This window comes from Cupressus sempervirens, chromosome 3 (assembly GCF_028749045.1).
Source record: "Cupressus sempervirens isolate cs-2001-9-10 chromosome 3, ASM2874904v1, whole genome shotgun sequence".
NCBI lineage: Eukaryota > Viridiplantae > Streptophyta > Pinopsida > Cupressales > Cupressaceae > Cupressus > Cupressus sempervirens.
This window is the reverse complement of record NC_143120.1, coordinates 1,110,079,260-1,110,095,238: the sequence shown is the minus strand read 5'-3', so window position 1 is coordinate 1,110,095,238 and position 15,979 is coordinate 1,110,079,260. Positions and strand designations below refer to the sequence as shown.

At 35.3% G+C, this 15,979-nt stretch overlaps 1 protein-coding gene across 2 annotated transcripts in view; it reads left to right on the top strand.

The window, feature by feature from the left end:
- LOC149570677 (adenine phosphoribosyltransferase 1-like) overlaps positions 1–9,768 on the top strand; it is a 59,218-nt gene extending 49,450 nt beyond the window's left edge. The window contains exon 6 of one of the 2 annotated variants that reach the window (XM_089823217.1): positions 9,235–9,768. In XM_089823217.1, coding sequence (XP_089679343.1) covers positions 9,235–9,252 — 18 coding nt within the window. In that variant the 3' untranslated portion in view covers positions 9,253–9,768. Of the gene's footprint in view, positions 1–6,608; positions 7,131–9,234 lie in introns of those variants that run through there. The other variant, XM_089823216.1, reaches the window with a different exon arrangement.
- The last annotated feature ends 6,211 nt before the right edge of the window (positions 9,769–15,979 follow it).

Genomic DNA, 15,979 nt, shown 5'->3' with positions numbered 1-15,979 from the left:
CTTGTCTCTTGTAGCAGTGTCTTAGCAACCATGTTTGTTTGGTTATAAATTGAGTGGTGTGGTGCTTTTTGTAGGAATTTCTCTAGAAAGGGTTTCCTAGGCTATGTCTAATTTATTCTTGTGTATGATTTAGCATTGTTCATCTCATGAAGGTTATGTGGAATCAGCATTTTTTGTTCATCAACATAGCATGAATTTTCTAGCATTTGATATTAGAGCTAAGTTTCAAGCTATATGAGGGATGCTTGCGCTGTGGTTTCAAGATAAATATTCTTTTATTGGAGATCTGTGGTTTTGTTATCTGCACGATGTGGATTTGAGGTACTCTTTTGATGTGGTTATAGATCTGGTGGTTTTAGATTATGGAGGTATTCAAATTTGCATGTATGGTTTTATACTTTTAGCGGTTGATAGTACATTTGGATCTGTGGTGATTTAAATCTGCAGATGATTTTTCTTTAGGTATGCTCCTATCATTTGTCTGTGTAGAGACTGTTTCAAATTCGCGTGAGTTTATTTTGAGGTTTTGCATGTGTTATGGTTTCAAGGCTTGGGTTGTGGGCTCTTTATGTAGAGGAGGGCTATTTGCCTTGGAAAGTGGTTTTGTAAACCTCATATTTTTTTGGTTGTGTCTTTGTGAGTGCAATGAGAGCATGGCACTACAGCTGCCATTGTTTTGGCATTGCCTTTGTGCACTGAGATGAGATTGCAACTATTTTGAGAAGAACCATTTTTTTGGTAAAGCTTGACGCAAAGAGAAGAAAATTGAAAAGCTAGGGCCAAAGGCACACCTAACTATCCAACCACCTCGCTGAGTAAACACAACGGAAGCAAACAAAACAGAGAACACCAAGGAGAGAAGAAACAACAATTAGTTTATTAATTCATCCAATCATCCACATACATGCTTGGCTGTAAGGCCTTTTGGGTTACCGCCAACAATATTTACGAAATTTTTAGACAAAGATTTTTTCTCCGATCCTTAATTTTGACTTCTAGCTCCCTTAACTTCACACTCTGTCTAGACTCCCTTTCTCTCTCTCTAACCTAAACCTATTTACCTCTACTTATACTTGCCAAAACGACGTATAGAAGATTCTAGATCATTACATAATAGAAGGCTGACCTCAAAACGCTCCGCACACATCCCAGGACAAGATCATTACATTAAATTCACGAACCGAATTAAATACATAAGTCGGCTCACACTAGGAGCCAATTACAAACAAACTTGGTCAAAGAAGGAATCGAGTATCAGCAAACATCATGTTCACTCAGCACATGAAGGAAAACTCAGCGAACACTGAACAAGTCTGCAACAATTGCAGCTCGGTACTAACAGGCAGAATGACCAAAGATGAGTGGGATAACAAGGCAAGCCAAGATGCTCCTGCATCAAAGTTCCATTGGAATGTGCACCCCACAAAAAATAACGAATAATGGTGTGTGCCATGAAGGTTCTTGTGGTTTTGAAGGCATTAATCTGTGCTTGGTGGTGGGCTCCATCTCTTGACCCTTCTATGAACTGAGAACAAGAACATATGAGATGTGTTGCCTCCAAGTGCTGCAAGAGTGGTTCCCCTTTGACCCTACGCATGCGAGATGTGCCACTAGCTGCCATCTCCAAATCAAGGTCAGTGGTCTCCTAGCCCCCAAAATTTATCTCCACTTTGCCAAACTTTGTGGAGTCATGTTTTTTAGCTACCTTTGAAGCTCCCATATGCAAGATGTAGCAAAGAACTACATGCAAGTATGTTAGAGGAGTTTAGAATTGTTGTTTGAATGATAGGATATGGGCAGCAGAAGCACCGTGATGTGGGAAGTAGTAACACCACAATACGTATGGCATTGATGGAGTGTAGATTCAAATTGTATAGAGGTGTGGGAAGTTGTAAAAATGCTTATTCCTTTAATAAAAAAGGTGAAGCCCAATTCTTCTTAGCTGATGAACATACGGTGGATTTGTTAAGTGCTTGGAATAGATGTGTGTTTGAAATTAGCCCCTTGGTCATATTGGATGTACTGTGTAGCAGCCTTGTGGTTATATGGTGTACTAAAGGGATTTGGTACTTGCCTCGTAAACTTTACTTTGGAGGCCGATTTTTGGGATAACATAGGTTTTGGAGATGGAGTCCGTTGACACTTATTTTTGAAACTACATATCTTTCAAGCTGTACACAGTGGATGTGTCTTTTCTGCTGCAAGGAGATCTTGATTTGCATGTAGTGGGATTTTTGGCTGAGATTTGGTCATGTGTGGTCTTCGGTGTTTTGAAGATGTAAATCATTGTGATTAGAAACTCCTGGATTTGTGTGATTTTTCAGTTAGAAAATGGACTTCTCATTTTCAGACTCTGTATTGTTTGTGCTTTGGCGACTCTGGATCTACAGTGCAAGTTTTGACATGATTTAGACATTTGTGGTTCTGTTAGTATTGAGAATGTGTAGTGCTGTACTTTGGTGACTCTAGATCTGCAATGGAAGTTTTGACATGATGTAGATATTTTGGTTCTGTTGGTTGGAGATGGATGGTCCTTCTCAATTAAGGACTTGGACTGCTTTGGCATGTCAGTTTCCTAGATCTTATTTTGCTGCAGTTGGATTGTTTTTTATGGGATGATTGTTTGTGTAGCTGTGGCTTTAAACAGATGGATGTTAAGATTGTTAAAGATGTGCATGGTGATGTAACTGGCTCTTGGCTAAATAGCCGAAAAGATGCACCTGATTTGACCGTTTTCTTAATTTATTAATTAATTTAGAAGTCACAGAACTCGTTTTCTTAATTTATTAATAAATCTAGAAGTCACAGAACAGTAGTTCTGTGACTTCTAAATTAAATAATAGATTAAGAAAATGGTCAAATCAGGTGCGTCTTTTCGGCTGCATAGACATCACCATGTAACTGTTCTATTTACCAGGAAGTTGGTAGCAAGTTTCCTGGTAGCTGTGAGTAAGATTGCTCTGAGTTGTTTCATTTTCTTTTGACCTCTCAATGTCTCATGCAATGCAAACAATTGGGATTTTCTTGGAAAATGTGCTGTACAGCTACACATTACATAATAATGTTGTAATATTGTTATTTATCTGTTGTGCATTTGGATGTGTGACTATCATTTTTGAATGCATCCTACATTTTATTTAGTAGTTTCTCTCATAACTTAGGTCATGTAGGAATTAGCTTCAATTTCATAACATAATTTACCCAGGACTTGCAATTGCCCCTTTCTATTGGGACACACCATAGTTCTGAGAATCGCCTGAAAATCGCCTGAATCGCTGGTTTGGCGATTTGATTCAGGCCAGGTGATTTTTTTGGAGCCGCGAATCAGCATGGCCGATTTTTTGCCATGAATCGCCTGAATCGCCGATTCAGGTGATTCATGGCAAAAATCGCCTGAATCGGCAGCAAAAATCGGTACAATGGAATTTTGTCAAGCAGTTCACATGCTTTGTGGTCCCTGTTATATTAATACTCAGAGCAACCCTCACAGATTTGAAACACCAAATTCATTGCAGGCATGAATTACCAATCTCTAAAACAATGTAATGTCCACGTGTGCCAGAGATGGGAGTGTGAAATGTTGAAGATGATTCCCCAACGGAGGGAACACCAACTTCATTGTTGATATGGGTATCCAATTTTCTAACTCTGTGTGATGACTTCGAGCTAGAGACAAGTGTGGGTCATTCCATATGTTCACCAAGACTTCCAGCTTTTCTAGCAAATGCTTGGAGACTGTCATATACAGATGAACATTATATCAAACAAATACCATACACGTGCCCCTATATTGAGGATGTACATGTCTTCATGGAATTCGGCCAATGGAAAAGGAATCTTATATATCTGTGGTTTGCATTTCTCCTTTTTAAGATGGTGTTTCCCCCATTTCAGAGCTTACAACAAACATTTGATTTCCCTCCTTTGAATGGCGCTTTCCAAACGGATTACGTCAAATAGTTGGCAGGATAATGAATCACCACTATCACACGCAGATATGATCATCTATGTTTTCACCAGGTTACCTCGAGCAATGATATGCTATCAGAGATGTTACTTCGAGCCTGATGTCTTATGGATCTTTATCTTACATACATTTTACGATTTGAATCATTATGATCATATGATTTCTATTTACTTCAGCTACAGACTACAAATTACATTTTATGTAGTTACGTATGTGATGGATTTATCATTTATGTTCCATGTTTATGTATGTTGACTTCTATTTGATGGTGTTATAATGTGTTTAAGTTATATTCAATAAAGGGTGCATGAAATAAGTTTTAAATTGTTAAAATCTCTAGAGTAAAGGGTTTTTTTTTTAATTTGCCGATTCATAGCCAATTCATGGGTGATTCATGGCTGATTCACGATTCGATTCGGCCTTGCCGATTCCGATCCGATTCCGATTCTCGTTACTTTGGGACACATACATCTAGAATTAGATGTGGTATTAAAATGGATTCAATATTTAGAATACTTTAAGCACGTAACATGTCTTTAATGTGATGTTCTCAATGAATTAACATTTGAGCTCATATTCTCAATGAATACCCTAGCCTGTGGGCAGGCACACTGCAAGCACAAAGGGGAATTTACCAAAAGGAAAAGAAAAGAAATAACTGAATATAGAAAGTTACTTTGGACAAAACACATATTCTAAAGATGGATGATGTGTGTGCCTCGGTTACTGAATCTATCTGTTGGTTTGTGTGTTTTTTAGCTTATGGGATTAGTATACTCAGCTTTAAGTTTATTAGTTGCTAGGAAGAAAATTTACAGATTACTCTTTGATCTTGCCTGCTCTCTCTTACAATTCCATGTCATCAAGCTGCCGTTCTTATGCTGAGGTTACCTGCAACGAGTACAATGGATTGCTTTGATATATAGGTATAGAATGCACTCACATAATGCTTAGAACCCTGAATCAATTTCCATGGCCATAATGCATAGAACATCAAAATGAGCTTGAAGGATTGAGCTAGGCCTATCACCAGTCACATATTTTTTTTTTGGTGGATTGGTTCTTTAGTTGCTACAGATGGTTTTTCAGCCACAGATTTTGAATCTACAAAATTTTCACATTGTCACTCTAGATGGGTTTTCTGATTCTGAGGAACACTCAGTTACTTGTACCTTCTTTTTGGGCTGATGTACATTTGACCTTTAGTGATCTCAGCTGAATCAAAACTGAACATAAATCACATTCACATATTAGTTTACAAACCATTATCATGATTGCACATGTTCTAGAAAGCATTACAGGTTTTAGTGTTTCTAGTGCCAAATTGGAGATATGCTTGAAATTCATCAGCTTGATTAAGATTGAACATCACATTGCATTCACTTGTAGTTTGTAAACCATATTCATGGTTGCTCGTGTTCTTGAAAGCTTTACGTATTCTTTTGTTTTTGTTGCCAAATTGGAGATATGAGCCATTATGAGTTTGGGTCACGTTTCATTGACCAGGAAGATTGCACAGGCCAAAGATAAGCTTGATGGTTTCAGAGCTGAGCAAGATTTGCATTCAGATATGTTAATAGTTATGATTATAGTTGTAAGTCACAGCATATGTTGAATTTCATCCAAGAAGTCCAATTTTCAGCAAATTTTTACCCTTTCCGAACTTCATCCTAATTTTATGATATTTGATATAATATTGTTATTTATAATAAGATTATTTTATTTAGTTTAATTATTTAGAAATCTCAAACTATTTTGACAATTTTGTGGATATATTACTTTTTTAAAAAAAAATAGATAAATTTATACAAGTTAAATTTAATTTCGGTTTTTTTTCCAAATTTTTACCCTTGCCAAATCTCATCCAAATTTTATGATCGACGAACTCGAATTTGAATTTGAACCTTGTCACTTAGATTATAGTTTGATCAACTTTAATGGAAACATTTAACAGAGAAGATAAAAGTGATATTTATCTGGCCCCATCTCCCAGGTACTCATTCTTACGGAGATAGATTTAATAATGCTCATCCAGACTTGAAATCCACTTGTTTCATGTAGCAGTGCATTGCTTTCTGTTGAGGTTAACTGGGGACATCTGGACATAGACTGGTTCTATGGAATGACAGGACCTAGACTGGACCATGGATTACAACATGGGGTGGAGAATTGAACTAGGTTACTGCCTTCACAAATGCAGTACTTGACTTTTATGGAATGATCCGTAGAAGAATTTTTTTTCTTTTATCCATTTTATCTCACGTAGCTATAAGTTTTCATCTATATGGCTTTTTGTAAAGGGTAAAAATAAATCTTGAGCTCACTGTTGTAGAAAATAAGGTGAATAAACCAGACAATTGTTTTTAGGTGTAGTAAATGCTCTGTTTCTCTCATTTTTCTATTCTAAATCTTTGCTGTTTTTTTTCAATTATGCCTATTATATTGAAAAAACCAACATTATTTTGCAGTTGTTAGTAATATGCTCAATTCTATCTAGGAATATTATGTGTTGCATTTCAGCATTGACCGTCGTCTAATAAAGATGTATTAAGTTTTGTTGATTTAACACCATCACTTATCAGGGAGTTGGTGAATCAAAATATTATTTATTTCTTAATTGACCTTAGCTTTACTTGTCCAGGGCCGGGAGAGGTTAGGTGGGAAACCACTTTATATCCTAGTAGAGTCTGCTTAATTCCTTGGAGCAATTGAGGAAATACCGTGGGCATAGTGCATTTGACGATTAAAAGATTAATATGTTCTCATATTCTTTCTACAGCAGGAGTGTGGTCAAGTGGATCTGTAAGCTGAGGGCAGAAATTGAAAATTTTAATTTGTATTTTGGTGAACTCAGTTAATTGATTTCAAACTTTCAATTGGGTTATGCTTTAGTTTCCTGGTTACATTAATTGCACATTAAGAGTATTTTCAGGTTCTTTTCATAGAATTTTAAATCTGCTGTGACTTCCAATTTCTTATTACTCGTGGCATCAGTGCACTATTAATGTGCAACTTTTGTATCCAGCCCTGGTCTAAGAATTATTAATTGGTACAGCTGTTGCACTCTCAGTGTTCATATTCTGAGCAACTGTTTCTTTGTAACAAAGTGGGGTATGCATCTATATGATGAAAATATGCTTCAAATTGGTTTCCATGGTAAAAAGTGCTTTTGTGGATGTTTTATTTGTAGACTTTTTGTGTTTAGCAACTAAGAAACAATTTTGAAGTTACTCTGGCTCATTGATATGTTACCTCTCTTCTTTTAAACTGCTGACTAGAAGTGTTGGGAGAGCTCATGATGGATATCATACATATATTTAATCATCGTCTGAAATAATTTGCCGTAGGATAATGTTTTGAAAATCCCGGTGAGCAGTAGGCTGCCGTAATGTTCATTTTTTACATCTTGCTGGACGGGTTCTACTTGCAAATATTATTTGACTTCGGACAATTTCCTCTGAAAACCCTACTAAGCACACTATTTTAATTTAAACAATTTGTAGAAAATATGGAATTACAATTCTGATGATTGCACCCAGTGTTCCTTTTATCAAAAAAACTTGAAATCTTAACAAAATTGGCTAGAATCAGGACCCATAATCCTCACAGATCGAACTGTTGTATATTTTATTCTTTATTGGCATTTTTCTAACCTTAAATTGTAATTGGCAAACTTTTAAATTTTTGGACTAATGTCTGTCCTGGAGATGATCTGTTGTACGGTATACTGGGGTGTTTCCTGTGTATAGAATTAGTAGCTCTCGAGAATGACCACAGATCCCATTCTAAATTGGCTTGGGTTGCTCGTGCTTAATTGTGGATCAACCTTTTTTTTTGGTGATGCAACAATAGATGTGATACATTTCATTGTATTGACATTTATAGGGTCCGCCAATCGAGGTGCATAATTTATGGTGGTTAAGACTGCCTTTTTACATTTCCTTTTTCTTTCTGTGGCGAAGTTGATAGTTACTTATAAAGTGTACTGTTATCAACCCAAAATTGGCTAATGTTTAGGAGAACGCTAATCTCAATTTTGGTTGATGTTTTTAGGAGACTTTTAAATATTTGAGAAAATAAATTTAGTGCAGGAGACCTACGATACCCATAGTCATGTAAGGATTTTTGAAGGACATCTTTGAAATGGGTTGCTGACATTGTACATTTTCTTACACATTGTCTGCATAATTAGGCTTGCCAAAACTTGTGAATTTTCAAGCGAAAAAGCTCATCATCAACGCTCCAATATTTGTTTAAATATAAGGTGTAAAAGTAAACAATAAGAATATTTAGAGGAATGAAATGAAATGAGAGGGTTTCAATGATCTCCATGAGACCATGGGTCCAAAGGATCAAAAGAAGTGCCAGTCAAATAGCCTGCTGTAGTTTCTTCAGGTTGTTCTTTTTGTTGTGGATCCCATCTTGTGTAATCTTGTCACCTCGAAAAGTTCCTTCATGCTTCTCATTTGTAGGCTGTCCTTGAATTGGCTACGAATATCTTTATATGCAGCACAACCTTTGACAAAGTGCTATATTGTTTCCACCACTTGTTGCAAAAAGTACATATTCTTTCCCTCCATCCTTAAGAAACCTTACATCTCTCAGTTTCACATTGTACATGATGAGAGTTGGTCCTTTGTTGAACAATTGAAATTTTGGCCTTATCTTTAATTACATATATTAAAAAAAAAACTTTATTTCATTGATCACGTGATTAAATTCTGACGGAATAAGTTTTTGTTTTACCTATCTGATTTGTTCACGAGTCTTCTAATAGCTATTTTTCAATCTCTATATTGGTGTTCAAGAACCCCTGAGGTTTAATGTTCCATTTGTTCAACTACTTACTATTTTTTTACTCCACAAATTTTTTGTGCACTCTCACTCTTTGTTGGCCACCAGCTTAGACCAGCAATACTTATCCATATTTCTTATTTTTAAAAATAGCTTAGCAATAAACATAGCTTGTGATGCAGGAGCATCTGAGGTCAATGAGCAATCTTGCATCACCTAGAAATATTTCGTGTTTTCTGTATGTGTTTGCTGTTTGCCATGTAGCCATTGCTACTTTGAGTTTTGTGCCACACGCAGTTGGCATGTTGCAAAGGACCTAATTTCAGTCCTCCCTAAGAGCCCCAATGTTGATGTGCCATGTTTCTCAAATTCTGCACCATTCTTTCCTGTCACTGTTTTTTGCTGATTTCATTTTGCTAGGTGCATCGTTTCATTTGGCGCGGTTTCTTATGATGATGTGGTCTCTTGCGCAGTTGGGAGCTGACTCCTAACGTGTGTTTGGACTTATCCTCCAGAGTGTGAACACTTGATGCCCATTTCTTGGCCTATGATTTTCATCTAAGATTGGACCAATATTGTAATTAAATGCTCGACTGGCCGACCTATGGCGTAGTTGGCTATATAAACACTTGGATTTGATGCAGGAAAGTAGCATATAGAGGTTGGACAGAAGTAGAGTAGTGGCATGATCAGTAGAAGGCAGACAAAGATTGCGCATTTGGAATTTGATGTTGTAATGTATAAGGCCGCAACCTGGAAGGCCTCACAGCCAGGCATGTTGGTTGCTGTTATCAAATCAAATCAATCAGTAAATCTACAAATTCAGCGATCTCTTTGCTACAATTCTATGTTTTGCTTCCATGTGTACTCTAAGCAGGGTGTTAGTAGGTTTAAGCTGAGTTTATCCCTTTTAGACCTAGCAACCCCTACGTCACGCTGATATTGTGATTGACTATTTCATTAAGGTGCAGGAAAAAAAGAATTAATATATTTTTATTAACTGGTTATGCCTATTGTATTAAAGAGCTTATATGGTGATAAAATAGATAGGAGAAGCAAACTTATGATGAGCGGTAAAGAACAACTTTCTTGTGTAAAGATGTAGTGTGATTTTGGTCTTTGTTCTTTTTTCATCTCAATATATTTTTAAACCAGTGATATTACGATGTTTTTTTAGCAAGTCTAAAGCGCTTAATGCTCTCCATTTGTGGTCTTTGATCTTTCTTGTTTAACAATCATATTTAGAGTGCAACTAAGTAATTGCATATGCTAAAGGAAAGATCCATAAAAATTAAAAGGAGATTTATATAAAGTTTCATTGTGAAACAATGAACATAGGTGCTAAATAAGAAGTGATGAAAGAGTGATGTTGAATCTGTTTACTTGAGTGTACTCTTGGGATGTTTCCAAACCTTGAACATAATGGTGGTTTAAGAGTTTTGCTTAGGTAAAATAATAATTGTAGGAATATCATAGGTTTGGTTTTATGAGAAAATTTGGAGCATGGGAGAATGACTAGTTGAAGTTTGTCTTGATCGAGGGGTTAATATTAACTAGTATTACTGTTTTAAGGGCTTGTTTATTTTTTAATTTTATTTGAGAAGTAAATGTTACGGATCCCTGCACATGGCATTGATGAAAATGTTTTTATTCTCTAGATCTATCTACGTGTGCAAGCTACATATGTCTCATACCACATTGGTAAAAGTGTTAGAATTCTTTAGATATTTTGAGTCTATCTACTACTACAAGCAACATATATCTCATATGCCTCTTTGGGTCAGGCTCTCGAATCTTCCTCTTCATTGGTGGCTGGATTCGGTTCTTGAAGTTGTGGGAGATGCCATTGGTGACTTCCAAATGGTGGATTCTAAATCTTTTGATATTCTGTATACTTTTTACGCTCGCATCTTCGTGGTGGTTGATACTTCGAAGGTCCTCCCTGAGAAGATCAAACTTGAGGTCTCTAATGGTTCCTAGATCCAGATTGTAGACTATGAAGGAATTCCTTTCCGTTGTAGGGTCTGCTCTGGGACTAGAAATATTGTAGCGCGCTGTTTTGCAGAATTGAGGAAATCAAAGAAAAGACCACCTTGGTGGTTTGGGGCTTTGGTTTAGCATTATTGTGTCCTTAAAGACTCTACTCCTATGGATTCCACCGTGACTTTGGTTGCTGCGGGTGCTTGTAGCTTTGCCCTGTTTGACTAGGCTATTGATCCTTTGTTGGATGTGGATGCCGCAGTAACCCCTCCCTCTGCAGGTCGGGTTGTTGTGGGCAATTTTTTTGGTATGGTTTTGCTTGATTCTTTGATTGGGTTAGATGTTGATGCTTTGGTTTGGGAGAAGGAGGCTTCTTTGGTGGAGGGAGGTTGGACAAAGGTTAAAGAAAGAAAATACAAATGTTCCCAATAGTCCTTTGATTGACTTCTTAGAGCTCACTCTTTGGGATCAAAGGGTCGTAAATGGTTTTATTAAGTTTTATTTGGTGTCAGAAGTGTACTGTGTTATCTGTGAGGCCACCCTAGTCACCTTATTGTGGTTGGTGACCTATTTCACCTCTTGTCTATTGTATCTTTTGTTCAGGCGCCATTGAAAATATTTTGATGTGTAAAGGGTTTCAAGCACTCTTCAAAACTTGTTTTCCTTAATCAAAAACATATAATTCATCACCTCAAAATAAGGGATTTATGTGGGTAGTTCGTCTTGAAATTTTAAGCTGGGCTTCAAAAATCTTGGATTTCTCACAAAGGTTCATCGACCATATAAACAAGGAACACACAAATATGGTACCCTTTATTATGATATCTAATTCTTTAGTTTTAACTAACATGGTGAACGAGAAACTCAAATATCTTAAGGACTTTGTACATGTTGAAGTGTGGATGTCTTGGTGGGAAAAAAATTAAGTATCTTTAGGACCTTGTAAATGTTGAATTGTGGATATCTTGAATGTTCAATCATGTGTGATATAGCTTGAAGCGATAATTCCTTGAAGAGTCCTTATCATGATCAAGTGCCATCGACAATTGTTTTAATCAACTTAGTTGTTGATTTTGTATGATAAGTAATTTACCAATTAGTTGCCTCAATAGTAGTTGTGTTGAGTATAAGTTTGAAATAATCAAGAATTGGTTGGGGCTCACTAAGTATTGCGATTAATTTTTTGAACTTCTAATTTTGATGTTTTGATAGAGGATGACAACCATATAGCCCCTTTTAATCAAAATCATGTCGTTTTTATGTAATTGAGTTAGTTGTAAACCAAGAAGCTTAAACTTTATTGTTTTTTGTATCCCTAAGTTACTTTAAAACAAGTCTTGTTGGGGAATATTTAGAATCCGTTTTGTCATATCTTGCTTAAGAAGGTCCAAGTTTGCCTTGGGAGATGCCAACATAATTCGACTTCTATTTTTCCTTCTTGTAAGGATTTCTACAAGTTATTCCCTCTTGGGAGGAGGATCAAACTTAGAGATCCCATTAATAGGTTGTGAGAATTTGTGTTTTTAAACTTATTAAATATTTTGATTGTGGGTTTAATTTGAATATGGGCTTACTATTTTTTGTGAACACTTTTGATTAGGAACATGTGATGATATATCATATTTGAATTTTCATGTTCACAAATAAAACGAGGATAGTAATCAAAAGGAAGTTGAACCCAATACAACTACCATTAAGTCTACGACACTAAGGTACAATGTTTTATATTACATTAGTGCAATAATCTATGAGGGTGTAGATGCCTGACAAATTGTATGAGAGTTTTTTCATGCTTTATAAGTACATATTCTACAATAATGAGCTAATAGGTGAAAGTTTGGGTTGTGTAAATAAAATTTTTCCTCCCATTCCTCCTACTATTTACTTTGTAATTGCTTGCTTAAAGGAGGCTTGAGAACTACCACTCTACACTATTAGAGAGTTTCCTTATATAGACATAGTCTTAAATGTCTTTTTTCCTTCATTATAACAAAGTGGATTGTAAATAAATTTGTGCAAAAAACAAAACTCAGAAGACGGATCACAACAATATAAATATCTTAATGATTGTGTTTGTTCTATGGGTCCTATCTTGTCTTATGCTACCCCTACTATTCTCGCTAGCCCTTCTTTGGGTCCTTGTCCTCCCTCCTATTAATGTTGGATTTGTTATCCTAGTAGAATGTCATTGTTGGGGTGGAAGAGGGCTAGATTATAGTTAAAAGCAAGAAATCTAAATCTCCCTAGTCATCATTTAATACGACCCTTTGCTCTTGCAAGGCTAAGTTAAAAGGGAAAGCTTAGACGTGTTTGGTTGCTTTGGCTACATATGGGTATCTCTTGTATTTTTTCTCTCAGACAACTTCTTGTTTTTGGTGTTTTTTACTTTCTACCTTTATTCATCTAGTGAGTAGTCTTGAATATCTTTAGCTATGAGGTTTCTAACCCCTCTCAAAACCACCTTGTGAAGGGTTTCAGGGTCCCTTCAAAACCTATTTTCTCCTTAATAAAAAATAATATAAATGTTTATGTGCTTTGTTAAAGACTATATCATTTGATTGAGTGATAATGTATTAGGAAAGGTATTTTGGAAATTTGAAACGTTTAATGGTGTAAATTAGTCTTGCCAAAGGAAAATTCTCTTTCCTTGAGAGCCAAGTTCACAACATATATTCAAACATCTCAAGCTAACTAAACCAGTGGAAATTATTATTATCGACGATGAAAAATAATATTTTGATTACATAAATGGGAAGGTCAAGGGACAAAGAGGTTTTAGTCCAAATCTGATTGTCTTGGTTGATGATATGAGAAGCGACGTGTAGGTGTCTGTGCATTGTATCATACAACTGTATGGACCACGACAGAAAATACTTTAGAGTTTGACAAAAACCTAGGTCTTTACTTTAGGTGACTCACAAAATATAAAGTTACAAATATAAAAATATAATAATTAGCATAGGTAAATAGAAATAAAATAAATAAAATGTATGAAAACCCTTGTATTGTTGAATGCTTCCAATAAACCTATAAACAATCAAGAGAGAAAAAATGCTTTGGATTGTTTGGAGACTTACCTTAGCCAAGTTTACTTTGTTGTTTCCATCTCTACTATTGCCAAATAAATATATAGATTGAATCAATTATAAATAAGAGACAACGTAATAAAAAAAATGCCCCACTAGATGGAGAACTCCTAGTATGTGAGATATGTAAATAACAACAAACCTCACTAGTGGAAGAAAACCCCTATTGCATGAGATGTATAATATATTATAGACAAACCATGCGATAGATCCCAAGGTACTCAAAGATACAAGTGAGAAGGATTTTATTGTTTTTTTGTAAGAGATCATTGTAACAAGAGAGTTGTGCAAGCTAAGATAGTACAAGAGCACAGAGAGATGTTTCCTAGAATGAGAAAGAAAGAACTTCTAGAGAGATTCGATGAAGTAAAGACATCAAGTTAAAGAGAGGACAAGATGACACACGAGACTTCTAGACAATTCTCAACTATTTCTTCCGATAAGAGTGACATGTGGAATGCACGTGACCAACATTTGTACACTAAGATATATTGGTAGACAAGATACTGTAGTGGATTGGACCCCGCAAAGGAAAATGAGATAAGAAAGTGGATTGGCCCCCACAAAGGATGAGTTTTAAAGATCGTTTTCTGCAAATGTAATAGTATTGTCATTTTTATTGCTGTGTCCCAAATGTAGATTTGAATAACTTATAAATAAGAAAGGAGACATTATTTATGAAGAGACATGTCTATAAGGCTAATCATAATTAGATAATATGTTAACAAGAAGATATATATATATATATATATATATATATATATATATATATATATATATATATATATATAAAAGAGTATTTTTCTAAATGATGATTTACCAATAACCATAAAAGAATTATCTCCATGTCAAATCAATTTGATGAAACCTACAACCTTAACACTCCCTCACTCCCGCTTAGCTAGGGAGGATTTTTATAGAACACATTATGTTCTCAAGTATATGGAGAGATATCATCACAATATGATATTCATGGAATGAGATATTTAGGGATGTCAACATATATCCATCAAATTAGACATAATTCGACCAATGCTATTTCATCAACAATCCCTCTTGCTGAGAGAGGATTTAAACAACTCAACCATCTTACAAAATGATGATACGATTCTGAACAATCTAATCAATTTCACATTCTTAGTGATATGAGCACTACTATCAACACCAATATGTCTATCAACATGATTATCATATCCTAGAAATATATGAGTTATTTGATTTTTGATGCACTTTGGGACAATACTAGTTGCAGTCTATCAGATAACAACCTTGATCTCGTGGACAATAAAGTAGTCTCCATTACAACAAGTATCAAGATCTTAAACACATTATGGGACATCAACTTAATGTAGTCTATCATGATAAATTAATTATCATGATCTCTAGCACATTCCGAGACAACAAGCTAGTGAAGTCTATCATGATAATAAATCAAGAACACAAGTAGAAAACATATAGTATCATGATCTCCAACACATTTTGGGACAACAACTTAATGTAGTCTATCATGATACATTTATTATCATGATATCTGACACTTCGGGACAACAATTTAATGTAGTCAATCATGATAAAAGGTCAAGCTATTGTTAAGATTGTCGGCTTTCATGGCATAATCCACATATACAAAATAGTAACCACCATGAACCAAGTCAGTGGGTGAAACAAGGGCTTTCACCTCAACTTCTCTCTTATAGAGAAGAATGCATTACAAGGAATTTCACTTCAAACTTTCCTTTCATAGAGTAGAACTCATTAACAAGGAATTGCATCGAGAAATTCTCCCTCTGAACAAATATCATGGAAATTCAAATCCTGTAGCTACTACCTTAGAGGCTCTCTTAGTCCAAGGATGCTTGTTATAAACTGTCAGACGCCTTCTGAATTTGATATATATATATATATATATATATATATATATATATATATATATATATATATATATATATATATATATAAGTAGATATAAGAGTATTTTTGTAAATGATGATTTACCGATAACCATAAAAGAATTATCTCCATGTCAATTCAATCTGAAGAAACCTACGACCTTAACACTCCCTCTTAGCTAGGGAGGATTGTTATAGAACACATTATGTTCTCAAGTATATGGAGAGATATCATCACAATATGGTATTCCTAGAATGAGATA